The sequence below is a fragment of the Besnoitia besnoiti genome, chromosome III (assembly GCF_002563875.1).
Source record: "Besnoitia besnoiti strain Bb-Ger1 chromosome III, whole genome shotgun sequence".
NCBI lineage: Eukaryota > Apicomplexa > Conoidasida > Eucoccidiorida > Sarcocystidae > Besnoitia > Besnoitia besnoiti.
Window position 1 is genome coordinate 3,252,491 of NC_042358.1, and position 24,679 is coordinate 3,277,169.

General features: G+C 61.0%; 2 protein-coding genes across 2 annotated transcripts; one reads left to right on the forward strand and one right to left on the reverse strand.

The window, feature by feature from the left end:
* Positions 1-21: 21 nt before the first annotated feature.
* Positions 22-16,278, reverse strand: BESB_047410 (uncharacterized protein; the record flags this gene model as incomplete). The annotated part of the gene is made up of 7 exons (XM_029363192.1): positions 22-2,128; positions 2,264-6,309; positions 6,746-7,726; positions 8,013-12,272; positions 12,541-12,817; positions 13,211-14,350; positions 14,612-16,278. 7 exons carry the CDS (start codon positions 16,276-16,278, stop codon positions 22-24), a joined length of 14,478 nt encoding a protein of 4,825 aa, XP_029220558.1.
* A 5,036-nt stretch (positions 16,279-21,314) lies between these two features.
* On the forward strand, positions 21,315-22,618 carry BESB_047420 (SAG-related sequence; the record flags this gene model as incomplete). Its single annotated transcript, XM_029363193.1, has 2 exons — positions 21,315-21,918; positions 22,110-22,618. The coding sequence occupies 2 exons, from the start codon at positions 21,315-21,317 to the stop codon at positions 22,616-22,618; spliced, it is 1,113 nt and encodes a 370-aa protein (XP_029220559.1).
* Between the last annotated feature and the right edge of the window lie 2,061 nt (positions 22,619-24,679).

Below are 24,679 nucleotides of genomic sequence, written 5' to 3' on the forward strand. Positions count from 1 at the left end.
TCCTCTACCGCCATAATCCACTTAGTCAAGTTCAATGATGCATTCGACCCCTGGCGCTGGGCTCGCTGCTCCGACGCCGCCATCAGGGCCTTCCCCGCCTGCGGGCAGATTCTCTGGTTCGTTCGCCGGCGTCTTGTTCTGCGCTCCCGTTGCCACTGCGTCTTCATTCTTTCTCCTCTTTCTCTCTCCTCCAGCTTTCTCCTTTGCTTCCGCTCCCGCCTCCTTACTGCCGGCTGCCCTCTTCTGGCTCTGGGACGCCATCATGGGAGTCTCTGCACCCTTTGGGGCAGCGCCCTCAACTTTATTGGCGTCTGCGTTTCCACCACCTGCGCTCGCACCGCCCACGCGGGATTGAGCTGCTCCCCCGCCAGCTCCACGTCCTCCGCGTCCTCTCTCTTTCTTCCCAGTGTCTCCGCCACCCTGCGCCGCCGCCTTGCCGCCTCTCCCGCCAGGCGCCGCTGTGACACGACCTGACTTGAGGAACAACTCGATGGAAGGCGCGCCCGCCCGCGTCGCTTTCGCGTACGCGAGCAGCGCCTCCTTTACTCGCACAATCTCCTGAACCTCCATGCCGCACTGGACTGGCAACCCGAGACTCAGACGCATCACAGCAACCGCAGGCGGCGCGGGAGGCTGGAGGATCTGGGAACCGTCCCCTGCAGCGGAGGTTGGTGCGGACTCCTCCGGAGGGGATGGAGACGGAGGGTTGTAGTACAGGAGCTTTCGGCACGCGGAGACAAAAAGGTTCTCCAGTTTCTCAGTCATCTGCTCGAGGTCTGTATCGGCTTGGTCTTCCCGAACAAGCCCTGCTTCCCCCGCGGGTCCATCCGGCTGAGAGACTGGCGCGCCAACGCCGACAGTTGACTCCTCCGCTCCCCTCGCGCCCGTTCCCTCCGCCTTGCCCCCTGCTGCCTTTTGTCGGATGAGCTGCTTCACCTGCTTGAGCAAGTCAGACACGGGGCTCGGCGAAACATTCCGCAGACAAGTGACCGCGTCTCTCAGAAGCCGCAGAAGGCGACCATCCAAGCTCGCTGTGGCGGCCACGTACGTATTCTGGGGTTCGACAGCTGGGACGCCCACGTCGGGGAACAGCTGTGTGATAGCTCGATGCATTTCTCTCATGTCCAGCACATCGGGGCAGTAGGTGACGAGGTTGTCATACACGTCGATCGCGCCCTTTAGCAGAATCTTCACGACTTCCCGCTGCATGCGCTTGTTGGCCTGCTGGCCGTCTTCGTCTGTAATCGTGCTCTGCAGCCCTCCGCTCTGCCATCCTGATCCTCCGGCGCCTCCACCCAGGTTGCCTACGAGGAACCAGAAGTTTGCGGCGCTCTGCGCACTCGCGCGGTCTCCCCCAGCGGACCCGCCGCCGCTCCCTCCCGCGGCCCCCTTCTCGGCTCGTCCTTCCGCGGCGGAAAACCCGGCATTCGAAGACTGATAGAGCTGCGCAGCTTGCGCCTGCAGAGTGTAGAACGGGGTACCCGGCTTGGTGTTCTGCGGAGACGGGTCTTGGAAGAAAGCGAGTTGCAGGTAGGTCCCCAGTTCGTGCATCTGCAGTCGCCGAAGCAGTTTCGTCTGGACATCCAGCTGCTCAACAAGGAACTTCACGCCCTGGACTAAATCATCCAGGTGCTCGACTTTCTCGAGACCTCCGAAAATCCACCCCTCTCCAGCAACCTCCTGCGGGGTCGCGAGCTTCTTCTTCTCCTCGTCTTTCTTCTCGCCCTCGCCGGAGGAAGTGACGCTGCCAGGCTCAGCCGACGCATTCGATGCTGGGTTCTGCATCGCTTGCTGGTCGTTGTAGCTCTTCTCCGCTTCTTCGTTCCGAATGGCTGCGAGTTGGTCTTCCTTCGTCTTCTCCGTTCGCTGCAAAACAGCGTGTGTCAGCAGGCGGACCGTGTCCGCAGTGGCGTGGAACAGCCGGCACTTTGATTTCTCGTACGCCGGTCTGCGCTGCTTCAGAGCCTGGTAGTGATTGCTGAGCCACGCGTCGGGGGGCAGGAGCTTCGTGGCGCCGCGCGAAAAGAGCTGGCGAAGATGACGCAGCGCCAGCGTAGGCTGCCCAGAAGCCAGACTCGCGTTCACCAAATGCAGCCGAGGAATAGATGTCCACAGACCCGCTTGACGACTGAGGAAAACACGCAGGACAGGAAAGACAAGAACTGAAAACGTGCACAACAGAGAAAGAGAGCCGAACGAGGAGCTTCAGGATAGAAGCCTGGCAGACCCTCCTGGTGTACTCCGCTCTCCTCTTTTGACTTACCTCTTAAGAGCCAGGTACTGAAGCGCCTCGATGCAGTCGGCGACGACGTCAGCAGGACACTGGAACGGCTTGATGAGCTCAAACTCTTCCGCATCTCGCGGGCCTGCCGCTTCTGCGCCGTTCGAACACAGCCCTGATGCGCCGCGCCTCAGGCGCTGGAACTCACTCACGACCTCGCCCTCGCGCTCGCCAGCCAGCCAACGGTGAAGTAGCTCGTCTCTCTTCTTGGCGACCGACGCGAGAGTCAGCGGCGGGCTCGCGTCCGCTTGCTGCGCGTCGGTGTCTTGCTGTTCGCCCTCAGCCTTTTGGCTTGACCCCGCAGCCCCTTTGCTTTCTCTCTTGCCGCCCTTGTCGTGAGGCTTTTCGGCGCTGCGCCACGGGAAGAGCGCGGCGAGACGCCACAGCGCCCCGCGCGAGAGAACGAGAATCTTAAGGCGCAGCGAGTGCAGATGGTGAAGCGGCATGGCAAGCGGCAGCACGTCTCCGTCAGCCTCGACGAGCTCCTCCATATCCCCCAACGACGCGTAGAAGAGCGAGAGCGACACGCGAGAGGAGACAAATTTGATATCCTTCTCTCCAATGCGAAGAGCACCACCTCCGTCGATCTCAGTCCGTCTCTCAAGCTCCTCGGTTTCCTCCACCTTGCACTCGCTACCCGGAGAAGACAGCATGACGACTTCGTCGCCCGGCGCGGCCTCCCCGGCGCCCGTGGATGCAGGCGAAGGGGGCTCGCTGCCTTGAGGGCGCTTGCCCTTACTCGGTGTAGTCTCCTTTTTCTTGTTTTCTTCGCCGGATGCCTGCGCGTGGGGCTCTAGCATTGGCTCAGCGCCGAAGGCCTGAACGCAGGAGATCATCAGTGCGTCGACGGCGTCGCACAAGGCGGAGCTGAAAAGCGCAGTGGAGAAGCAGGGTGCGCCTGCGTCCTTCCTGTCCACAGTGCCTTTCTCTGCTCCGTCGCCCACGCAGGCGCCTTCCTGCGCTGTCTGCTCGCGCTCGCTTGGCGTGTCTCCTCCTTCTCGCAGCGCCGCCGCGACGGCGCTCGCCGCCTCGCAACCGACGGCTCGCGCCGCCTCAATTACGTCTAACACGGACGAGACAGCACTGGACGGCGCTGTGGCGGACTGGTCGCCGTCTCCGCGTGTCTCTGCGGGGCCCGCGGCCTGCGCAGGCCCCGCAGGGAGACGCAGACCCCACAGGCCGAGGCGGACGAGCCACTTGGAGCGCATCAGAGGGAGCGGCCAGAGGAAAGTCTCCGCATCAACCCACGACTTGCATCTCTCCAGAGGAGCTACGAGCGCCCAGCTCCAGAGGTCAGCCGGCGCCACGTTCGAGGGCCTCCCTTCCACTTCTTCCTCCTCGCCCAGACACAGCGACGGCGAGACTGCAAGAGCAAGGTCTGAGGGGTTGAAGACGAAGCGCAAGAGCCGACTGGTCTCCAGAATGAAGCTCTTCAGTCTCTGCACGTCGTCGACGGTCGCCTCGCTCACGCCCGTCGCCTCCATGACTTCCTCGTTGCCGTCTGACCCAGCCGATAAGGTCGCTGGATGCCGCGCCGCGAAGACGAGAAGGCTGTCCTGCAGCACCTTCTCTTCGTTCTTGCGCTCGTCTGGCCGACCACTCTCGAAACATGAATCTGGAAAAGCGAGAAAGGACACTTTCGCTTCGTCTCCCTCCGCGGAGCACGAACCGCCGAGCGCCGCCAGAATCTCTTTTTGACGCGCACTCAGACCCTCGCCTCTGCCTCCCAACACAGCTTTCGCAAACAGCACTTCGCTCTCTGCGCCGACGGACATCCACCGCCGCCGGTGCATCTCCGCCGCGACGCTGGGGTAGAAGGTTTTCTCTGACGAAGAGGAAGTACGCCGGAACTGTTTCCACAGAAGAAACAAAAGAAGCAGGGAGTCCAGACGGGCGGCAAGGAACCGCCACTGCAAGTCGCACGGGTCTTCGATCTTCTTGCCGCTGCAGCACGTCTGTATCCACCACGCGTCCGGAAGCTTCTTCGCCTTGAGGCGCTCCCAGACCGCCTCCGCCTCGCCGCTCGCAGCGTCTCCTTCGCTCTTCCTGACGCGTTTCGCCTCTCTCTCGCTGCCATCCGCTCTCCCGCGGACTTCCGCGGAGGGTCTGGCGGCCAACGAGCTCGCGCACAGGCGGGGGTAAAAGCACCGCAAGGCCGCTAGCCAAATCTCTCCGCACAAGTTTACGACGAGCGCAGTGTGCGCAAACAGCTGAAGCAATGTCTCTTCGTTTGGCGCGGCTCGGTCGCCCACGCATCCCATGCGATTCCACAGAGACGCAATCGAGACCGACGTCGCAAGCGACGACGACAGCATGCGCTCGCCCTCGCCCGCAGCGAGCGCGCCTCGTCCACTCTTGTCTGCTTTCTTCCAGCCCCCCCCGCGCGGCGCCTGGGGCCCTGGAGACCCCGTTGCTCCGCCGCTGACGCCTCGCGCCAGGGCGTACGCCGGACTGCCACTAGGGCCTCGGGATGCGAGAGCGAGACAAGCGCCGAGGCCGCCGGCGCCTGCTGCGGACGCCTGCCCGGGGGCTCGAGGCGAGAAGATCTGCCGAATCCAGCGCGCAGTCTCCTCCGCCTCGCTCCCACATTGCCCCAGGACGCCGCTGTCTCCTCCTCCGCGTCCTGCGGCGCAGAACCGGTCGAGCAGGAGCAGCAGCAGCTCGACGAGGAGCGACGCTACAGCCATCCACAGCGTGGGGTTGTGCGGCGCGCAGGCCGCCGCTCGCACAGCGAAACCCGCGCGCTCTAGGGCCTCTGGCTCGCTCACCGCCGCCCGCTGGGCCTGCTGCAGCAGCTGCAGAAGGTGGAGAGAGAAGCCGCGGAGACTGGGAGCGATGCCGTGGAGCGGCTTCGCCTCCACCGCCTCCAATGCCGCGCGCGCCAAGTGCCGCGACAAAGACAGCAGTGCGGGGAGCGACAGACGGCTGGCTGCCGTGCGGGCGTCGCCGCTCCCAGCCGCCACAGAGGAGGTACTGCAAAAGAGACGCGCCGCCGCGACAGACAAAGCAGAGTCCGAACCCGCGAGGCCGGCGTGAGAGACGGAGGCGAGAACAGCCTCGCGCTGGCTTTCGTCGGTCATGTGCGTGCGGAGGAGGCGTTGCTGTTTGCTGGGCGGAAGCAAGTGCAGGAGAAGGAGAAGCTGGTACAGCTGAAGGCGAGAAATGTTTTGTTCGTACGGCGAGAGCGCAGTCAGAGGCGCAACGGAGAGGAACTTCTCTTCGTTTTCGAGGGAAATAAATATCTGCGAGCCTTCCGCGCTCGCCTTCTGCAGCACCTGGAGCTCTTCGTCTTCGCGCTCGGTCTCTGCGCGACTCCCTTCTCCGCCGCCCTCGCACGCGTCGCTGCCGCGGAGCGCCGCGGCGCCTCCTCCTTGCACGCGATCGAAGAACAGGCTTTCCGCCGCAGCGACGGCGGCCGACGCGGCTCCGAGTGTGCGTTTATTTTTCTGGATTTTCTTTCGAATCATTGCCACTCTCTGCCAGTTTTCTTGCGCCGCCCTCTCGCCTTGTCCGCCGTCTGCGGCTTCGTCCAGGTCCTCTGCGCCGCGCTGGGATGCGGTGAGAGGGGCCTCGTCCAGCCGCTCGAGGTTGCACACCGAGCGCAGCGATGGGAGGGGGAAGAGGCGCGCGACCGAGGACGAGATAGGGGCCCCGAATGGCGACGAGGAGGCGAGGAGGTCGGTCTGCTGCTGGAGGAGCTGCTGCATCGGAATCGGCACCTGGAGACTCTGCTGCAGCTGGTGCTGCTGGACGACGAGCAGCAAAAAGAGACGCAAGAAGTCGGGGAGCACCAGGGAGTCCAGCGCGTAGGCCCAGAAGAGAGAAAACGAGAGCCCCGGCGGATACGGCCCCGGCGGAGGCTGCGCCGTGGGCGGGCGCGGCCGGAGGAACGCCGGCACGCAGGGGGGCATCGAGATATCCGGCGGCGTCGCGGAGTTGAAAACGAGTGCGTCGGAGAAAGCTACCACGCTGCGGCCGAACTCGCGCGTCTCGCGCGAAGGAAACAAGCACGTGGAAATAGACAAGTCCTGCAAAGAGAAGGAGAAAAGACGCACCGAGGAAAGGATGGAAGACGCAGCACAAGGCAGGCGACCATTGAAGAGGTCAACGCGAACGAGGGCAGGCAGCAGTGTCGACGGAGGCGCGGGAGGCGGCGAGTGCAGGTCCCAAGGGGAAACGCTTCACGCGCGGGAGACGTGGAAAAAAGCAGCCCAGGCGAAACGAGCGAGTGACATACAACTCCAGAGAGGATGAGGACAGACGACTGAGCCATGTGAGCAAGCACGACAGGGCAAAGGAGGCGCAAGCCAAAGAGGAGAAGGAATAAAAAGAGACGATCCACGAAGCGAAACGGGAAAACACCCTGTGATCTTTGGTAGCTTCCGCGGAGGTCAGAACGAAACAGACCGACGCGGGAGGAAGCCTTCCGCTCCAGCCAGCCTCGCTTCGCCCGCCACTGCTTACCTTTTCCTTCGACAGGAGTTCAGTGGCCCAAGGCCCGCACTTTTGCACCGCGCGATGTACGTACACGCCGAGGATGGCGGCAGGCAGCGAGATCTCTAAGAAGTTGCTTCTGGTTTGTTCTTTGGTTGTCTTCAGCACGAGCTTGTCAAGAGGCGGCGTGGGGCGAGGGAGCACAGGCTGACCATAGACGAGGAAGTAGCAGCAAGCGATGGAGTGCGCCAGGTCTCCCAGCCTATCGGGGACTTCGCTGGCGCACCAGCAGAAGGAGGCAGGCGCGTCTCTGGAGCCGTACAGGATCTCCACGTTGTCTGCCGGCTCGGACGGCTTCTCACTGTCGCCCTCCAGACGGGCATCCACTGCCTGCTCCGCGTCGCTCGGTCCCACGTGCTCCTCCTCGCGACGGGGAGCACTGCTGGCAGACACGAGCGACAACTCGATCTGACGCTGCGACGTCGCGCACATGTGCAGCTGAAGGAGTCGCGCGGTAAGGGGCACCACGAGGAAGGCGTTGCTCCCAGACATGGTCGCGAACGGGGCGAGACGTGCACCGGCTCGCTCAATCGACTCTCTCCGCTTCTCCCTGGCCTGCCGGCGCTCGGCGACTTCTTCCTCAGCCATGTCGCTCTCGTCTTCCTCCCCGCCCTCGCACGCCTCCGCAGTACTCAGCGCGGCGCGCACCGCCGCGCGCGCAGCCTCTGCGTCAGGGCGCGTCGAGAGGGAGGACGACGCGCGAGCAGAAGACAAAGCGGAGGGAGACGACGAGGAGGCCGCAAGAACCAGAATTTCGCGTTCAAAACCGCGGACAGGAGACGGGCGAACCGCGCGCAGCGCCACCTGCAAAGCTGCCAGCGGCAGAGACGACGTACACATCCCGGGCGGCAGATACAGCTCGAGGCCAGGCAGCTGTCTCTTCGTGCCGCCGAGGCCGGTCTCCACGCCTCCAAAGATGGTCGTAGACGATCGTCCCGCGAAGGGCGGCCTCTGCGCACAAAACAAACCAAAAAAACCGACACACTGCCTTTTAGGCAGAAAGCAGAGGAGGTGGAGAACCCAAACCCAAAGACGATTGCAAAAATCGATGTGAACGAGACTTAGCCTGCGGAACGCGCGCTGAACAGATGTAAACATATAGAAGAGAACATTCTTGGACATACGGATACGCATCTGGAGAGCGACGGCGACTCTCCCGCTGCAGAGGAAAATACCCATATAAACATTCAAATTCTCAGCTGCAGCCTGTGCTCGGGCTTCCGCGTCCCCATCTTACCGGGTAAGCGTTGAGTTGCGGGTTGCCCTTGATCCAGATTTCTTCGATTTTCCTCTCCCAAGGGAGTTCTTCTTCCTGTCGGTAGGCGGAGGTGAGCCACTCCGGCAGCATGACGATGGCCGCAGGGGCGGCGGAGGCCGCGCGCGCAGCCCTTTCGCCTCGTTCTCCCTTTTTCACTTTGCCTTCCCCCATCAAGAGGAGCGCACCAGCGTTGAGCTTGTTCGCCGCCGCGGCACCCGCGCCTCCTCCAGCAGACGAGGCCGCAGCCCCCGCGAAGGGCGACCCTGCGAAGCCCGGCAGGCCGTCGAGCTGCGAACTGCCGGCGCCGCCGGCGAGCTCCCTCACCACCATTTCCGCCTCCAGAGAGAGGCGAATGACTTCAGCCAGACGCGACGCGTACTCACCTCCGTCCAGCGCGCCGCGTTCCTCGTTGCGACCAAGCACTTCGCCAAGCGCGCCCAGGAGCGAGATTGCGGACGAGGAAGAGGCCGACGCGGATGGCGACTGCGGCGGAGGCGAAGCCGCTGAAGGCGAGCCCAGAGCGCTCGCCGAAGACGACGTGAGCGCCGCCTCTGCGGAGGCCTCGACCCGCGAGCTCCCGCCAAGGGACGCGCCGTCGACCGCCAGCGTGGGCTCGGTCCCCTGCTGCGAATCTCCAGAGGCCTCACCATCAAGGAAGAAAGACACACAGCCGTCCTCCTCCTCCCTCACAGACAAGACCGAGGTCAAGGGATGGAGTTGCCACAACAGAGCTTCCTCGTCTGCGGCCGCGTCCTCCGCAGCTTGCACCGCGCTCCACTGGGGTTCCACTGCACCGCCGCGTTCGCCGCTGGGGCGGTCGCCCGTCCCCTCGACTCCGGCGCTGTCTCGCTTTCGCTTCCGCTCTCGCGTGTCTCCCACGCCGGAAGCGGAGCACTTCGCCGATCCCCTATGGTGGCTCGCCGCCGCAGAGGCCTCCAGCGGCGCAGACGCCAAGTAGAGCAGCGCATGCAGCGTCCAGCGGACGAGTTGACCGCTGAAGCAGAAGTCCCGCCACGCCTGTCCGCGTTTGCGGGCGATGTTCACCAGCGCAGCCCCGGCCGCGAAAACTGCGCCCGCGCCTCCTGCGCCGCCGCCGGCCGTGACCGCCACAGGGCCAGCGACCACCGGGAGCGACGGCAGCTTCTTCTTCTCAAGGAACGAGGAGCACGCCGCACAGAAAGTTGCCACGGCTACCATCTCAACGAGCGTGAAGGCCGCCAGCGCGACGCAGAGCCGCGCCGCCGAGGTGTGCAGGTAGCAGCCGTCAGGCGTCATCGGCGGAGTCCCCCCCGTCGGAGAGGAGGCGCCGGACGCAGCGTAAAGCGCATGGGGGGGAGAAGCTGAAGAAGAGGCCTTCGCCGAGGAGCCAGACCCCTTGGAAGGCGTCTTGGAAGGCGACGGCAGGTCGCCAGACAGCGGAGACGTAGACGGCGCACGCGAAAGGGGAGGCGAATGAAGCAGACGATAAAACGCGCCGTCGTCATCTTCCGCCTCTTCCGCCTGAGCGATTTCACGGCCCCGAATCAGCCATTCGGCGGTTGACACGCTCGAGGGCACCGCAACACCCCACAGGCAGAACGGAGTGTCGAAACTCGGCAGAACTTGCTGCGAAGTGAGATTAGGCAAGCGGCGGTTGTCTGCAGAAGACGAGACTCCCGGTCGGTCGTCTCGCGAAGCGGCCTCACATTTGTCCGGAGCCACGCCACTCGCCGCATCTTGTCCTATGTCTCCGGCGCTCGCTTCCGCGCCTGCGCCTAGCTCTGCCCCCTGGCCTGTCTCCGCGGGGGCCCTGTCTCCGGCCTCGCGCCCGCCGCCCAAGGGAGGGCTCCACCAGGCACTGCCGTCGAAGCAGGTGCGGGGAGAGGCTTCGCGTTGGGCGGCGCCGAGCGAGTGGCGGCGGAAGGCGCCGAGGGAGGAGAGAAAGACGGGCAGCGACGAACAGAGAGCCGCGAGGAACTTGTCGTGGACGCCGTAGCGCTCGCGTCGAATCCCCTCCATCGAAAATCCTGGGTCAAGCGCGGCGCCCAGCGAGGAGACGAGGGGTGCGTCAAGGCTGCGGCTCGCAGTCAGAGCCAAGAGTGAAAATAGGTCGCCAAACAGGGACGTGAGCCGAAGGAAAAAGCTTTCCAGAACCGGACTAACACAAACGAGAAGCGGCACCACCGCCGCACTCCCTCCCTGTCCCTCGTCTCGGCTGCCCTTCTTGGGGTCTGCAGCCGCAAACACCGAGCGAGATGGAGACAGAGACAGAGACGAAGCGCTGAGCGCAGCCAGCTGGCGAGTGATGTGAGAAAGGAACGGAACAGTCGAGTGGAGAAAGAAGAGGATATCCGCCTGGAGATCGGAAGAAAGAATCTCCCTCCCACTGTCAGCCACTGGAGATCCGTCTTCCTCTCTCTCGCCCCCGACCACTCCTCCTTGCGCAGGAGTCGCAGCTGCACCGATCGCCGCGGTTGTCTCCTCTGCCGCGTGCACGCGGGCCTGTTCATGAAGCCGCAGAGAGAGTGCGACGAGCTGACTCTCTTCTTCCCTCAGCGTGTCCATGAGTGCCTCCAGAATGCAGGCCCGCGAGCGCTGAAGAGAGGAATGGCAAGACGGAACCGACAAACAGGCCCTCTTCGCCTCAGCGTCGCCGTCTGTCTCCTCCCGATCTCCACTGCGGTCTCCTGCCTCTCCCTCGGCCCCGGGGGGCGAGGCAGAAGTCGAGGAGGAAGAAGACAGAGCGGCCGTCTGCTTCCCCGCGTTTCCGTCCTCACCGGTCGCCTCTTGGTCTTTGTCTTCGCCGTTCTTCTTGTCGCTGTCCTTCGCACGAGAGGAGACAAGGCGAGCGAACGAAGGGGATGCGACTGCACCCAACAGCGACTCTAGGAGCTCGAGATCCATCCCTTCGGCGACAGCAGCCGCGACAGCCTTCCTCCTGAGTACGTGGAGAGGCGGAAGGGGCCCCGCCAGCGTGTCCCGTCCTCCGTTCTCTTCTTTCGGAGCCTTTTCTTTGACGCCTTCGACCGCGGTCGTCTCCCCTGTGGCTGCTGTCTCCTCTCCTCCGTCTACACTGCGCTGAGTGCCTTCGCCCTCCTCTGGCGCTTCGTCTTCATCGCGGAGATCCGCAAGGAGCATGACAGCTGCCAAGGCCCCTGTCGCCCCCTCGCCGGAGTCTCCCGGAAGAGAATACAGAAATCCCTCCGCCGGCTTCGTTTGCGAGCTTGCTGCAACAGCAGCAGCGAGGTGGCGCTGGAGGAGGGCGAGCCAGGCCAGCAGCTTCTTCAAGGGATGGTAGAAGCGGACGCGCTCCTCAGCAGCCACCCCCTGTTTAGCCGCCCCTCGCTCCGCGGCCTTGTTTTCCTCTTCGCCCACCCTGCTTTCTTGCGCCGAACCGTTCTCCCGGTCTTGCATCTCGCGGCAGGCGGCTGCCGTGTAGAGACACTCGCCAGCGACTTCCAAGAAGTCTTTCAGCTGAGAGAGATGGAAAATGCTTGCGCTGAACGGCCGGGCAACAGCGGAGCCAGACCGGGGCGAGACCGGCGACGTCGCGGGAGATTCTGCGCCCGCATCTTTCTTCTGCGCGCTGCCCTCGTCTTCTCGGCCCTCGTCTTCTCGGCCCTCGTCGCCGTCGCACGCGTAAGGCGCAGCGCTTGCCGCTGCCGAAAGGAGGCAAGACGCGATCTGAAGGAACTGAGAAGACACGGAGGGCGCAAGCTCCCCCTCCGCCCTGGGAAGTCTCCGCTCGCCATACCACTCGATCAGCAGCACGCGCGCCGTCTCTCCGACCGCCGCGGAGACTGTCTCCGCCTGTCCCGTGCAGGCGGCGCCCGCAGGCTCCGCGCCGGCGACTTGCAGGCGCTGGAGGGTCGCGCGCTCCCGCCGCCACCAAAAGGATTTCTCGCGCGCGCTTTGCAGCGTAGCTGAGCCAGCTCCTAAGACCTTGCTGCTGGGTTCCTCCGCCTTAACGAGGACGCTCTGCGCTTGCCCGTCCTTTTCCCCCTCTTGACCGCCCGGGCCTGCGTCTTCCACGCCGGAAAGACACGCCGAAAAGTGGGAGCAGAGGAACGACGACGCCGCGGCGACTCGACGGGTCCCCTCGCTGACGAAGGCCGACAAGAAGCAGCTCATAGCGACTGGGGTAAGGGAAGAAGAAGCAGAGACCGACAGACGGCAGGGCGACGCGGTCAAGGCTGCAGGGCCGAGGCCGTAGGGAGCCAGCTGCCACAGAGACCGAGTGGAGACGAGAGCCTCAATCACCTGAAGAACACAACGCAAATAGAAACAAAAAAGCACAGAGAATGAAGGAGCGCTACAGAGAGATCACATTCGAAAAAGGGCTGCCTGACGCTGGAAGGGTTGCTCTTAGCTTCCTTCCGCTTGCCATGTTCTTTCGCGTACCGCCCTTCGCTGTGCACCGGAGTGTATGTCCTTCCTACTGGCGCCTCTCCCCTAGCTCTCCCAGACTGCTGCTCTTCTCATCATCTCTGTCGCCCGCACGCTGAACCCTCGTTCGTCGTCTTCTCACCCGAACCAGCACAACCAGCAACGGCAACATCTTGGTTTTTCCGTCCTGGTCCATGCCGCCGAGGGCGCCCTCGACAGCTTCCAGCACACGCCTCTGTACGCGCCTGGAGAGGAGCAGCAATCCGTCGGCCTCGTGTCGCTCATTGTCGCCTTCTTGCTCCTTCCTCTCTCCCGCAGCCTTCTCCTCTCTCATCTCCTCCGCACACAGCGACGAAACGTCGGTGTCCTCTCGCGTAATCGGCGTGGCGTCACCTCCGTTCTCGCATGCGTAGTTATTCCTGGAAAGACGCGCACGAGAGAAAATCGAAGCCATGCGCCTGCGGCAACGGGAGGCGCGAGAGGTAGATTCGCACCTACCTGTCCGCATGGACATCAAGCAAGAGCCAGGCGACAAATCTCAGACGCGACCCTCCGTGCGACGCTCTGTGCGGTCTCTCGCAAACGCCGCTTCCACACCCAGCGTGAACGACAGTCTTTGATAAGGCGGCGCCTCCGCGGCCAATCACCGAGAAGCTTCACGCGCACTCGTAGGCTGATCCGACGCAGCGCGGGGCTGTCACCGCCGAGATGCGTGAATACTCCTCCCCTTGGCGATACAAACAAGTCTGTGAACCGAAGCATTCAGAGCGACTGCCGACGAGTATCACACGCTTTGAGGATCTTGTGCTTACGTTCCGCCTTCCATCGCACTCTGCAGCTGCCACAGCACCCACTGAAGCGACGGGGCTCCGGCCGCTACGCCGGCGACGCCTGTAGCCGCCGCAATAACGCCCTGGAGCGCGCCTCGCGCAGCCGCAGTCGCGGAGCTCGTTTTCACGCTGCTCCCTCCGCTCCTGCCTCCACTGCCCTGCTGTGACGCGTTGGGCGGTCTCTGTGCACTCTTTTCGACCTCCTGGCTAGCCGCTGCCGCCTCGCTGGCCTTCTCGTTCGTCCCGTTTCCGCTGCCCGCGGCCTCCCGGTCTGCCGCGGTTTGCGGCGCCCGCTCGTCGTCAGTGCCTTTCTTCTCCTCGTCGTCGCGCTCGCTGCCCTCCGGCGCCTTCTGGTCGGCTTTCTTGGCCTTGCCGCCGGCGGCACCAGACCCCCGGCCGTCTCGCTTCGCGCCCGACTTAGATCTGCCGTCGCCGCCCTTCTCAGAGGACTTGCCCGCGAGGGCGAAGGCAGCAGCCGTGGCGTTCGCGTGGAGAATCTTGTAGCTGAGGCCGGAGCTCTTGAGCTGCGACAGGGCCCAGGCGTCGCCCCAAACCTGCTCCAGGGTGTCCATGTGTTCGTACGAGGCGAACGGTGTGCACGAGGGCACGTGGGTATGGGGCACGCGCATGAGGCGGCCGAAGGCCTTCCAGAAGGCGAAGGGCAGCTGGCTGACTGGCGTGTCGCACTCGTGGAGGAACTTCAAACGCCGCGGCTTTTCCTGGCGCAGACGGTTTCGACTTCGCTGCTGCTGCTGTTGCAACAGAAGCAGCTGTCTCTGCTGTTGCTGCGCCCGACTCACGGCGTGCGCATCCCTCTTCCGCCGCGCGTGCGACGCAGCTGAAGCGCCCTCCACCGAAAGGCCTTGTTGCTCCTTCGCAGACGCCGAGTCCGAGAGGCCCAGCCCCGGACACGAGGGCGACGGGCTCGGCGAAGACGAGCCGCCGCGAGACGGCGGAGAGGAGCACGACGAGCTGCGAGCGCGCGCAAAAAAAGGCGAGAAAATATCCCCCAGCTGCCGCGTCGCTTCGCGCAGACTCCGCTCCAAGTGCTTCGACACAGGAAGCGCTGAAGACGACCGCGAGATGGAAACCATGCGGCAGACTGCGACAGATGCGGAAGGCCTGAAGAGAAACGCACACGCACCGAAAACGAAATTAAACCTGTGGACATTCGCGATCGCATGTCTTACCACAGGAAGCCCGAAAGAGCGCTTTCTTTAACTCAGTGAGTCTCTCGCCGCGAGACCGGCAGAGGTGTGTGTCGCTGCACGCAAGATTCTTGCGCAAGCACAGCATCAGCCGTCACAAAGGGCGTGCGGTGCAACTCAGGCAACGGAAGAGACTCCAGCCCGCCTTGAGCACGTAGACTGCAGTTGGACTTACGATGGAGCAGGAGCTTCATTCTCTTGGTCGAGTTTCATCGCGCCATCGACGACAAGAATGAGACTATGGAGGAAGGCAAGCAGCGAGAGCGCCCCGTCGGCGTCCGCCTTGCCAGAAGACGACAGCGAAGGGAGGGGAGGAAGAGATAAAGCGATGGCGGCGGAGGGGGGAGAGCCGCGGATGCCAGCCAGCAAGGTCGCGTCTTCTTTCTGTAGTTCTTCGAGTTGCCGACGGATTCTCATTTTTTCCTGCTCGAGGAACTGCGTATGGAAGCAGTTCTCCGCCTCTTCCTCGCCGCTCTTCTCTCGCCCCGCCAGCTCTCCGGCAGCTTCCAGCGCCCTGCCGCCTGCCACTGCGCCAGGCATGGGGCCGACTGCGCCCTCTCTCTTTTCCTGCTCACCGGCGTTGCCTCGGCTCGCGTTCTCTTTCGCGTCTCTCTCGTCGTCCTTCTCCCCGTTTGGCGCGGCGGCGCCTTGGAGGGCTCTGAGCAGCCACCGAACTTTGGCGGCACACCGGTCCGTCTCCGAGCCTAAACCGAGAGAGAGCGAGTACTTAAGGGCCTGCGCAGCAGCCCCGAAATCTCCGAGGAGCAGAAGAACCTTGACCAGCCTTGCACTCGCGCCTGCGTGGTCAGGCTGAAGCAGAAGCACATACTCAAGAGCCCGGCGGCAATACCGCAAGCTCTCCCCGTCCGTGAGCGACAACAACGTGGGCCTCTGGGGCGGCGAGAGCACGCTAGCCAGACGCAAACGGCTGCATGCAGCGCGCTCTCGTCTCTCGTTCTTCTTTTTCACAGGCTGCGTGACTTCCAGATCGCAGCTGCCGCCTTCGCGTCCCTCTTCGTCCCCCGGGTCCTGCCTCGCAGATTCACTCGACGCCGGGGCTCCTCTCCCTTGAGGCGGGGGAAACGAAGAAGCCGCACTGGGAGCCAAAGATCTTTTCTTCCGTCCTGTCTTCCCCTTCTCGCTCTGCGAGAGGGCTGCGCTGCTTGGACGGGAGAAGGACGACCTGTCGCTGGCGAGCTGCGCTTGCTCTTCTTCTCTCCTTCGCCGCTGTCGCTCGAGTTTGCCGCGCACATCCATCATGACTGACGCCGCGCGGTACAGCGCGTGGGCCCGCTGCTGGATCGGCATGGCCTCTGAAATCCAGTTGAACGACTCTGTGTAGCAGCCCACAGCCTCTCGATCTTTGCCTAGACTGCGCATCGCCTCGGCAAGCAGAACGAGCGACTGGAAGCCGAGGAGACACCCGCGCGACGCGTCTCTGGGCGACAAGAGCACCTCTCTCTTTGGCTCTTTGTCGGGCGACTCGCCTTGGACCGAAACACGCCCGGGTTCGACTCCCCGCGCCTCCACGCCGTGAAACGGCAGGCCACAAGCCTCCAAGTGCTTCAGCGCCGAGTTGCAGAGGTAGCTGATGCGCAGAGGCAGGGCGTCTTCGAAGAGCGCACTGGAATTCTCGCTCGCCAGACCGGCACAGCCCTCCTGAGAGGCGGGAGACTGATGCAGCGTCCGCGCCTCCTGAATCAGGCGGACTGCCGCCTGAAGATGCGACGCCGCAGCCGCAGGCACCAGCGGCGCCGGCGCAGAAGACGGCGGAGGCGCAGGGGGAGCAGAGACCGGCGCAGGCGCGGCGGCCGCAGCCGCCGGCGCTGAAGGGACTGTCATGGCTGGAAAGATGGCGATGATGCGAGGGGGGGGGGGGGGGGGGTTGAGTAGGCAGAGGCGGACGATGTAGGAACTGGAGAGAAGACACCACCACAGAAGAGCTGAAAAGGACGAGCAGAGACGACGAATGAGCCAGAAGACGCTGAGGATTTCGAACCGAGGCGCCTACAGAAAGGTACGCATAGCCTGGGCAATCAAGCTAAATCGCAGAAGGACGCGCGACGCAAACCGAGACACCGCTAACCCCAATGAAGGGCACAGGAGAGGTGACTCCCTGTGGAACCCTGCGGTCAGTATGTTCAGTGGCTGAATTGATCTTGCATGCTCGCTGACGCACACGGTGTGGTCTGGAGCAGAGTATGTGAAGATCGACTACGAAAGAAAGGCAGTAAACAGGAGAGAAAGCCAGCACGTGTCAGGCAGGGGGATAGCTAGAAGATGAAGCGGGGAGTACGTTTCGTCGGTTTCGTCGGTTGCAGAGGAAGGAAGTGCAAGAGGGCGCAGGAGTTCACCGAAGCGGCGTGAGAGACACAGCGTTGCGCGAAACGTGCATGGACCTAGCAGAACAGTTTGTAACCGAAAAAACCGTCGAAAACGGTAGAAGGGAATCGAGACACAGGCACGGCGACGTCAAGCAGCACCCGGCTCTACCACAGGTATGCATGAATTCAACGCACCGAAGCACATGCGCTTCCGCCGACGTGTACGCCGCGGGAGATCATCAAAAAAGCTACACTTCACGCTTGCGAAAAAATCCAAGGAAAACGAAAAAATCCCGCTGTGAGATAGCCTCTAGCGCGCTGCGTTGTGTCAGCGGGCGGCTGTACACCTACGGGCCGCGGCGTCTGTGCGTGCCAGCTGCGCAAGGCTCCGAGAACGAAGAAAAAAGCCAGGGCCCTGCTTCACTGATGACGCAGGTGTGCAAGACACGATACTACGGCAGAATCGAGAGGAAGAAAGCAGCTTCGCCGCATGTCGTCGTGGCGCAGCCGTGGAGGACGCACGGCTCGGTGCCTCTTGGAAGCCAGGAAAATGCGTGTCCGTGTTTCATTCCCCCTGACTTCCCCGAGTGCAACCTCTCTCACGAGAACGGAGGGGAATGAGAAGGGCACTTTCACGGCAGCCACGAGCTCGGAAGTTCAGGGGAGCGTGTCCACCATGCACTCCACTAGCATTGCTTGAATGAGACGGTATGAGGCGAACCAGGAGAAAGCAAGACAATCGAGATGGGCAACCCAGGGAGACGATCGTGTTCTATTTGTTCCCTGTGATCTATACATTGCCTCTTCACGCTATCAGAGCGGATAAGAAAGCGGCGCGAAGCAAGGAAGAGGGAGGGTAGAATAGCGCCACACGACTAGTTGACCCGAGGAGCAGACAGACTGCATGTTTCCTTAGCGAGGTGTGAGTTGAGAAGATGGGACGAGGTTGAGGGGGTCTCGAGCAGCATAAAGATATCGTGGACCTCGATAAGACTGCCTGCTGTCTCCGGCGGTCCTTTCCTCCACTCAACTGTTCGCACCTGTGACAGTTTTGGGGAGCATGGTGGCCTCTTCCGGTGTCACTCCCTCTGATGCCGTCTTAGTGAACCCCCGCGGTGCATGCAACGCGCCAGGAATCTGAGCGAACGGTCTTCATCTGATCTGCGAGCCCGGCAAGACGCCAAGGAACGTGAGCGGAAAAGGCGGAAACGGAACGTGGAAGGTTCGAGGGCTGTGTGACTGGCGCTCGACGCGACGCTCAGATCTGCGGAGGCGCGACGATGAAAAACTGGCTGCCGTGTGGCAGGGGCTCGAAGGATGATGCATGGAACTGCCCGGTGTGCAGATGAAGCAGAGCCACCTGCTCAGGCACTGGAGGAGGGTGTCTTCCCGACGGACGGTGCTCGGCACAGGTAGCTACACCTCCTGCAGCATCTTTTGTACGCAGTCTGCTGCGGCGCTAGCCGCAAAGATCTTGAGGAACTAAAGAATTCACAGCTCGGCTGCCCACTCTATTCAACGGCGAACGGAAGGCACACCGCGAGGCGCGCGGCCTGTGCGACTGGGCGGGGTCCGCTCTTCCGCTACAGCCTTGGAAAGATGCGGCGCTAGGCCGCGTGCACACACCCCCACCGCGCAAGTTTGCACCTTATTGAAATTGATATCTGTGCCTCTTGCATGTGGCAAGAAGCATCAAGGCGTCTTTTTGCATCGAGACGCAAATGAAGCGGTTTCCATGCAGAAAAACTCGTGTTAGCAACGAACGGAGAGTCAGGACCACCGGAAAGGGGAGCTACGCCCCCCCCCTCCTGTGCTGCTCGCCGGAGCCGGCTTGGTATCGCCAGTGCGGATACCTGGCACAGCATAGCTGGTGTTTCAGTTTCAGCTCTCGACACCTCTGGTAACCCTTAAAGGTAAATGAACTCTTTGATGGAGCCTCTTGGAGCTGAGGATGAAGATGCCTCATGAACAGACTGTTTTACTTTCTCAGCAGGCCTACGTTCGGCGGGCACAAGATGCCGAGGACCCCAGCCAGCAGCGGACAACCGCGGTTCGCCCGTCCTTTACAGTAAAAAAGCAAATTCTGCTCATCCATGATCCATGCACATTTTTCCAGATTCCTGCAGCAATCCTCAAGAGCGGTCATGGTAGCGCTGTCTAGAAGCGACTGACCTGTCCCTTGCTCCGCACTTTTTGCCCTTCAGCGTCCATGTAAGCTTTCCTCGACATTTATCCTAGAAATCAGCTCTCAAGGCGGTAAGCATTCTTAGAAGATGAATGAATCGCTAAAATCAACTGTTTTTTTTTACTGTGGGTTTTGCTGGCTCTCTGATTGCGAACAGCAGAAGCACTGCATTCGTCCCTGAATCGCTGCAGCCATGGTAGCTTGAGTGCCCAACGAATGATCGCAACACTCCGTCAGAGTCTTACCAGCCTTTCTGTCTGGCGTGCATTCTCCATTTCTCTGTGGCATGGACGGAGCCATGCCCGCTCCAAGTCAGTGCAGACAAAAGAACTCGTTACGGAGTAACGCTGCGCCGATGAGAGCGCCCGGGGTAGATAGAGTCCATGCCTTTTGTCGCGTCATCCAACTGTTGTCTGTTCGAGTGGGCGTCAGCTGCGCCGTTTTGCGTTGCAGTCAAGACTTACTGCTTGGTTAAAGCAATATGATCAACCCAACTGGGCTATAAACAGCGGATTCTACCCGCGTATAATGTAAGGTAGGCCCTGACAGTCTGCGAGAAAATTCTGGCTTCGCCGGTCCCATTGCTGTACGCCGCATCAGCGCAAAGTACTTTGAAGAGTAGCGGAGTGCCACCGCCGGCCCCGTTGCCGACGAGTCGCTTCTGGTCGCGCACAAACTTTGTCAGGCGGCTGTAGACTCACTCTCGTCGCGCACGTGCCCCCAGGGGCGCGGGCACCGCCCACAATTACATTCACTAGCGCGGCCACAGACCGAATGGGACCGCTCACGATGCAGTGCCGTGACTCTCCAGCAGCGGACGAGAAACAAGACGGTGATTAGCACCTGTCGAGCAGACTCACAAACACCGCGGGAAACACAGGTCACCTTCGCGGTCTTCAGCTGCGACAGGTAATCACCTCACGGTAGCACTCGCCGCTGCGGACGGACTCTGAGACACCCCTTGTTGGGGGATCCGTCATCTGATGGCATCCCTGTTTTTGGAAATGAAGGGGCATGAAAATTCGACTCGCTGCCGGACAAACTGCCCCCCCACCGCCCTCCCCGCCCCCCCAACACGTGTGGAAGGTGGCCGTTGGCATAAGGCGACTACACGAGACTCGCTATGCATGACTTTGTAGCGCTCCCTGAGTGGGCTACCCAGCGACCACACCTGAGTCACGGAATGAAGAGAACAAGATGAGTGGGGACGGTGCCGCAAGACCTGTTGTTAGGCACTACAGTTGCTCGGTGCATTTCACTCCTTACTCGCAGAACAGCGGCGCCCCTCCGCATGAGCATGCCATGGAAAACTACTACAATTAACTAGAGCTCAATGGAGACTGGCAACAGTGACAGCGACCGCAATCAAAGACCCCCCCACGAACAACAGCGGCAACGACTACAGAGTGAATGCGACGTGGCTGCCCCTGTGAGCCGAGAAACCCGCTCCCTACAAGTTGCTGTTCTGTCTTGGCTTACTGCGGCGTTCAGGTGCCAGCGTGTACCTCATGGTGTGCGGGTGGCCTTGACTCGTAGTTTCTCTAATAGCCTAAGGAAATGCATTCATTTCTAGTGTGGGATCGACACGTAGAGCGGAGGCACGGTGACAACCACCCACACTGAGGCGCGCCAGTCAAAGCGACACACAACCGAGTCCCCTGATGTCTATTTACTGGAGGCACACCATTCCAATGAACGAGAAAAACGGAAGCAGGAGATTGCCATTCGAAGGTATGCCTCTCCCCGATGCAGCCGGACGGGGCGATTGGGTCCTTAACACGCTGTTGACGCGCACACAGTCCGAGGAATGCAATTGTTGTGCCACACTTTCCGGCAGTTTCGCTTGAACCCGTTACGTGCCGCTGAGCGGGTGATCCAGCCCGAAACCCGTCATATCTCGGGTGTAATTAGTGGAGGATCACGCCGTCGTCCTGTAAGGACGTAGTCAGCCACTTGACAACTGCGGCCTCACCCTGATCGGTATGGCGTGCGAACGCCGCTCTTCCCCCCTGAGGAAAGCATAACATCCAGCAAGCAAGCCAGTCCTTTGGTCCAATTGCTGCGGAAGAGGCTTCTGGCTACGAACAGAGAAAAAGAGAGATGTCCTCTCTCGTTTATCTCTCAAGGCACGTGAGTGAATGGACCCGCGCCCGAGTTCGGGCCCTGGCGAAGAATTCCCACACGCGCTCCCACCTGCTGCGTACGACTGCAGATTCACCGTGAGCTGTCTGATAGCCGTTCTCATTATTCTCAGCGGTCCGCCACGATCACCCTTTCATCCATCCATTTTCTCCGGAGGCTTTGACGTGCTTTGAACAAACTTGGCTGTGCCTTCTATAGAGCTTTCTCGGTTGCTCTGCGAATCGACCATGCAGAGCCTCAGCAGCCAGACGCGGATTCCTGCACGGCGGGGCAGTCCCATGCTCACCGCCTGTGCTGTTGAACTTCCCTTTTCGAAAGCTTTGTTTTCCTGTTCGTCCCTACTTCATTTGCTGGTGCTTGCGGGTGTGTTTGTCCACGTGCAAAGGGCGAGAGCAGAAGAACCCATCCCAGTGTGCGAACCTGCAGGAAATGCGGTGGCGTTACACCTCACAAACGAAAAGCTAAACAAAGTGCAGTTTAAATGCGGAGAGAATCTGACGACCTTGCTCCCCGAGAAGAAACCGGCGACACACCAGACCCATTTCTGCCAGGATCCGAAGTGCACGGTCCAGGTTCCCTTAGGTGGCCTGGCGTTTTCTGAGGACCCGCTGGTTTCTGTTGCAGCACCAGCAGCAGCGCAGCAGACGACATACACCGTCTCAGTCGAAAAGCTCCCCGATACGCCCTACACCGCCTACTTTGTTTGCTCTGCGCAGTCCAAGTCGCCCGAGAGAAGCATGCGTTCGCCGGTTGCAGCAGACTCCTCACCCGCCCTATGTGTCGTGCAAGTCTCAGTTTGGGCGTCGAAGCCAACTACTGTCCCGTCCCCCAGTAAAGACGCACGCGCGTTAGCCTATTGCCGCGTGCTTTCCAGCAGATGAGCACGGTGCTTGCAGGCGTGACGCTGAGTGCTAGCTCTGGACAGGGTTGGGCGTGTCAAAGTCAACTGCTTCACCGCGAATGTCCGTTGGTCTCAGCAACACTCCGCGTGTCTGTTCTTCCACTCTGCTGGTTTTTCTCAGACGTTTGCGACGGCACGTCCTCGAAGAAACTTTCCCTGAAGGTCGGCGAAGACGTCGAACCTGTCACATTCGCGTGCGGCGAGAAGCGAGAACTGTCGCCTGCTCTGTTCGACGATGTCTTCCAAACCGCTACAGAAGGGCAAGAGATGACGGCCAAACTCCAGTCTTTGATACCTCAGGCCAAGTTGATTGCGAATGGTTTTGACGGATCCGCACACCAGGTCCCCGCATATACTCTCACCGTCCCAGAGTTGCCGGAGACAGGCCCAGTGCAGCTACTCTACAAGTGCGCGGCGACAAAAAAAAGTGGTAAAAACAGAACGAGACCGGAGGAGGAGGGCCTAGACAGCTCTGAGACTGCAGCGGAGTGCGAGGTTATGGTCGAGGTGGCGAAGCGGCCCCCCAGCCCTGGTTCCGACGACGAAACCAGCGAGCAGAGACGGACAAATCTGGTAGCGGTGTCGTCTGTGGCTTTCCTGTTAGCCCCCTATATTGTGGTCATTGCTTGAGGCAATCTGCTGGTGGAAGAATGGAGGTGCTCTGGCTCTCCACTCTCAGGTAGTCAGGCCAAAGGAAAGGTGTGCGGCGTACTGGGGGATACGCGACCGTGAGATCAGCACGGCCGCATACTAGTTGTTTCAGCGCGCCGTTTCCCCAGTAATCGTCGTGCAGCCCGACACCCCTGACTGACAATTATGGTTGTCCTTGTTTTTGGATGTTTGTGGTTCATGTATCGGGAGAAAACCACTGAGTCATGTTGCCTTTTTACGATGGTAGCCTCTGACGGTAGAGGCACCCCTCGTGCGTTACCGACGTACATAGGAAAAGAGCGACGTCCCGCTCCTGACGCAGAAGGAATACACATTACCGAACGACACAACCAACTCGGGGTGCTCTCGGAGTCCCCATCACCTCAAAATTCGCTTCTCCAAGGTCCGCTATGGACTTTTGCGCGTAAAAAATCGTTGCTACAGGCCACCCGCTGCTGAGCTGCGCAGTCAATCTCGGTCGATGCTTGTTCCCAGTGCTGCTTGCCCGCCCGTTGAAACTCACATTATAGGCATACGCCTGAATATGCCTATCGTCACGCTATGCGGAGGCGTCGCTTTCACTTTAGAAAGATAGTTTCGTGCATCTCGCGTGGGAAGCATACAAGGAAATCCACACCTGTTACTGCCTCTAGATTTAGTCCGGCGGATGGGCATTGCCGTGCCCGGGTTACGGTGCCTGCGCTATTTCAGACTTCGGCAAGCACAGACCACAACCTGCAGCTGAGGCGTAAACGACTAATCAGCACAATACTGCAGACTCCCAGCGTTGTGGGCTTATGGGGCCAATGCTTCTTACAGATGAGCACCTGGCTTTGTCGTCGCAGGCGCTGCTAAAGGCCTGCCAGCGCGCCGATGCTAGTTGTTGCACAGACCGCGGACAGGGACTACGAAGGTAGAACTCCATGGCTCATGCTTCGCTATGGTTGCCGAACCGTGAGTCGCCGCGTGTCAAAAGTGACTTCTGATCGGTGGTTCGGCTACGAAGACAGACCAGACGTGCAACCTGTATACGACACTGACATGCAGAGGTGCAGAATATGTTAACGTTGTTATGTCTTACAAAACGTCAGTCTCGCAGGTGTCTCATAATTATACCACGATGTATGCATGTAATTGTATATTGGGGCGCCCCATCGGGCGAGCGACTCCAATTGGCGCCGGCCCTACAATCCGAAGACTTCTCGTGAGCGTTTCATCTGGTCTCTCGCGTTACTCGCTTTTCATATGTTCATGAGAAACGCTCCCTCGACCAATTGCAGCGGATGGATCAGTCGCAACCAGACGCTGAAACTGGCCTCGGATCCTCGCAGCTCAACATTCTTTGAAGGCGACAAACGCAGAGATGGCTCGATGAGACGGAGTTCCCCGTGTGGGATATGCGGGGTACCCCAATCCATCCTGTGTTATGGAAGAACTGAGTCGGATGTGTGATATGTGGGGGAAGCAACGGGCGAAATCTACTTTGCTCCGCCCAGTGTGTTCGCATTCGGTCACCTGTGGCCTGTGTCTGCTAAGCCTCCGCATGGAGTTTGGGATGCTTTTCAAAAGGGACAACACCCAGTTGTACTGCTGAGGCCCGAGAGAGAGAACTGGGAAAATGCTAGACGAAGGTAGAAGTGTGGTCACTAGAGACGACCTTGATTTTTCTGTAAACCACGATATGTTCGACATTTGCCGGTGCTGACCCACGATGCAGGCGTCAAACTCCTTGAGTGATGCTTTGCTGCGGGAGTCTCCCCCGAAAGACGCGTTTCTTTCGCGAAAACCTCGTTTTTGAGCCATGGCGTGATTCAGCGGTTTGCGTATGACGCGAAACGTATCGGTTGCCCGCAATCGGAGTGGCCGCAAAAGATAAACTTGTACATGTCTCAGTAACCGGGAATTCCGTCGCTGAAGGCATCGCTGCCGTCGTCGCAAGGGGACCTCTGGCTCGTATGGCCTGGCTCCTTTCAGGCGGCTGAGAAGCGAGTGTTTGAGTCAGTCTTGTTTAAGCGGGAAACTTGTTCCAGGTTGCGGCTC